We start from the raw sequence: 678 nt of genomic DNA, 5'->3' as shown, positions 1-678 counted from the left end.
CGTGCCTGCTGCTGCCTCTGTTGTTGTAATGGTGGTTGATCGCAGAACACACGAGACCAAAAAAGAAGCCAAGTGCTGAACGAGAAAACTAATAGACATATGCGCACCAGGAAACATTACAGGAAACAACAAAGAAAGGAAAAGAACAATCTAAATTAGGTGAATATATACTAATCTACAATGGAATAGCAAACGAAAACAGGGACAAAGAAGGCGAAGCCTTAAATTTATTAAAAATATTTAAAACAAGAAAGGTCCAAACGCCAACGCATAATTTTTTCATTTTGATTTTACATTTAGTCATTTGCTTAACTTCCTTAACTTGGAGACCTGGAGGAAGTGATTGTTTTAGTTTTTCTATAATCACCTTCTTTTCTTTAATCACCAAAATATACAGAAACCTGGAGCAACGTACTTTGAATTTGGTGTTTTCTGTGTTCTTTATAACAGATTTGGCATTCTTCCTTATTGCTGTGAGGAAGAATTCTTTAATTTCTGTCAATACACGTGCCATGATTATTTCTTGAACTATCTAAATTTTTAAGTGCGATTAAGATTGATGAAAACAATTATTTCCTCAATTTACTATTCCGTTCATGGAATAATAAGATGATTTTAAACTTCTGACATAAATTCAGAAACACAAGTCTCTTTCGAGAAGCTTATAAACAGAAGGAT

At 33.3% G+C, this 678-nt stretch overlaps 1 protein-coding gene across 1 annotated transcript; it reads right to left on the bottom strand.

The window, feature by feature from the left end:
* Positions 1–175: 175 nt before the first annotated feature.
* On the bottom strand, positions 176–678 carry LOC140449830 (large ribosomal subunit protein eL38-like). Its single transcript, XM_072543191.1, has one exon. The coding sequence runs from the start codon at positions 512–514 to the stop codon at positions 176–178; it is 339 nt and encodes a 112-aa protein (XP_072399292.1). The 5' UTR covers positions 515–678.

The sequence above is a fragment of the Diabrotica undecimpunctata genome, chromosome 1, assembly GCF_040954645.1.
Source record: "Diabrotica undecimpunctata isolate CICGRU chromosome 1, icDiaUnde3, whole genome shotgun sequence".
Classification (NCBI taxonomy): domain Eukaryota; kingdom Metazoa; phylum Arthropoda; class Insecta; order Coleoptera; family Chrysomelidae; genus Diabrotica; species Diabrotica undecimpunctata.
This window is presented reverse-complemented; position numbering and strand designations above follow the sequence as displayed.

Coding starts and splice junctions, on each gene's coding strand:
- LOC140449830 (XM_072543191.1), bottom strand. CDS start 514: ATGGCACGTGTATTGACAGAAATTAAAGAATTCTTCCTCACAGCAATA.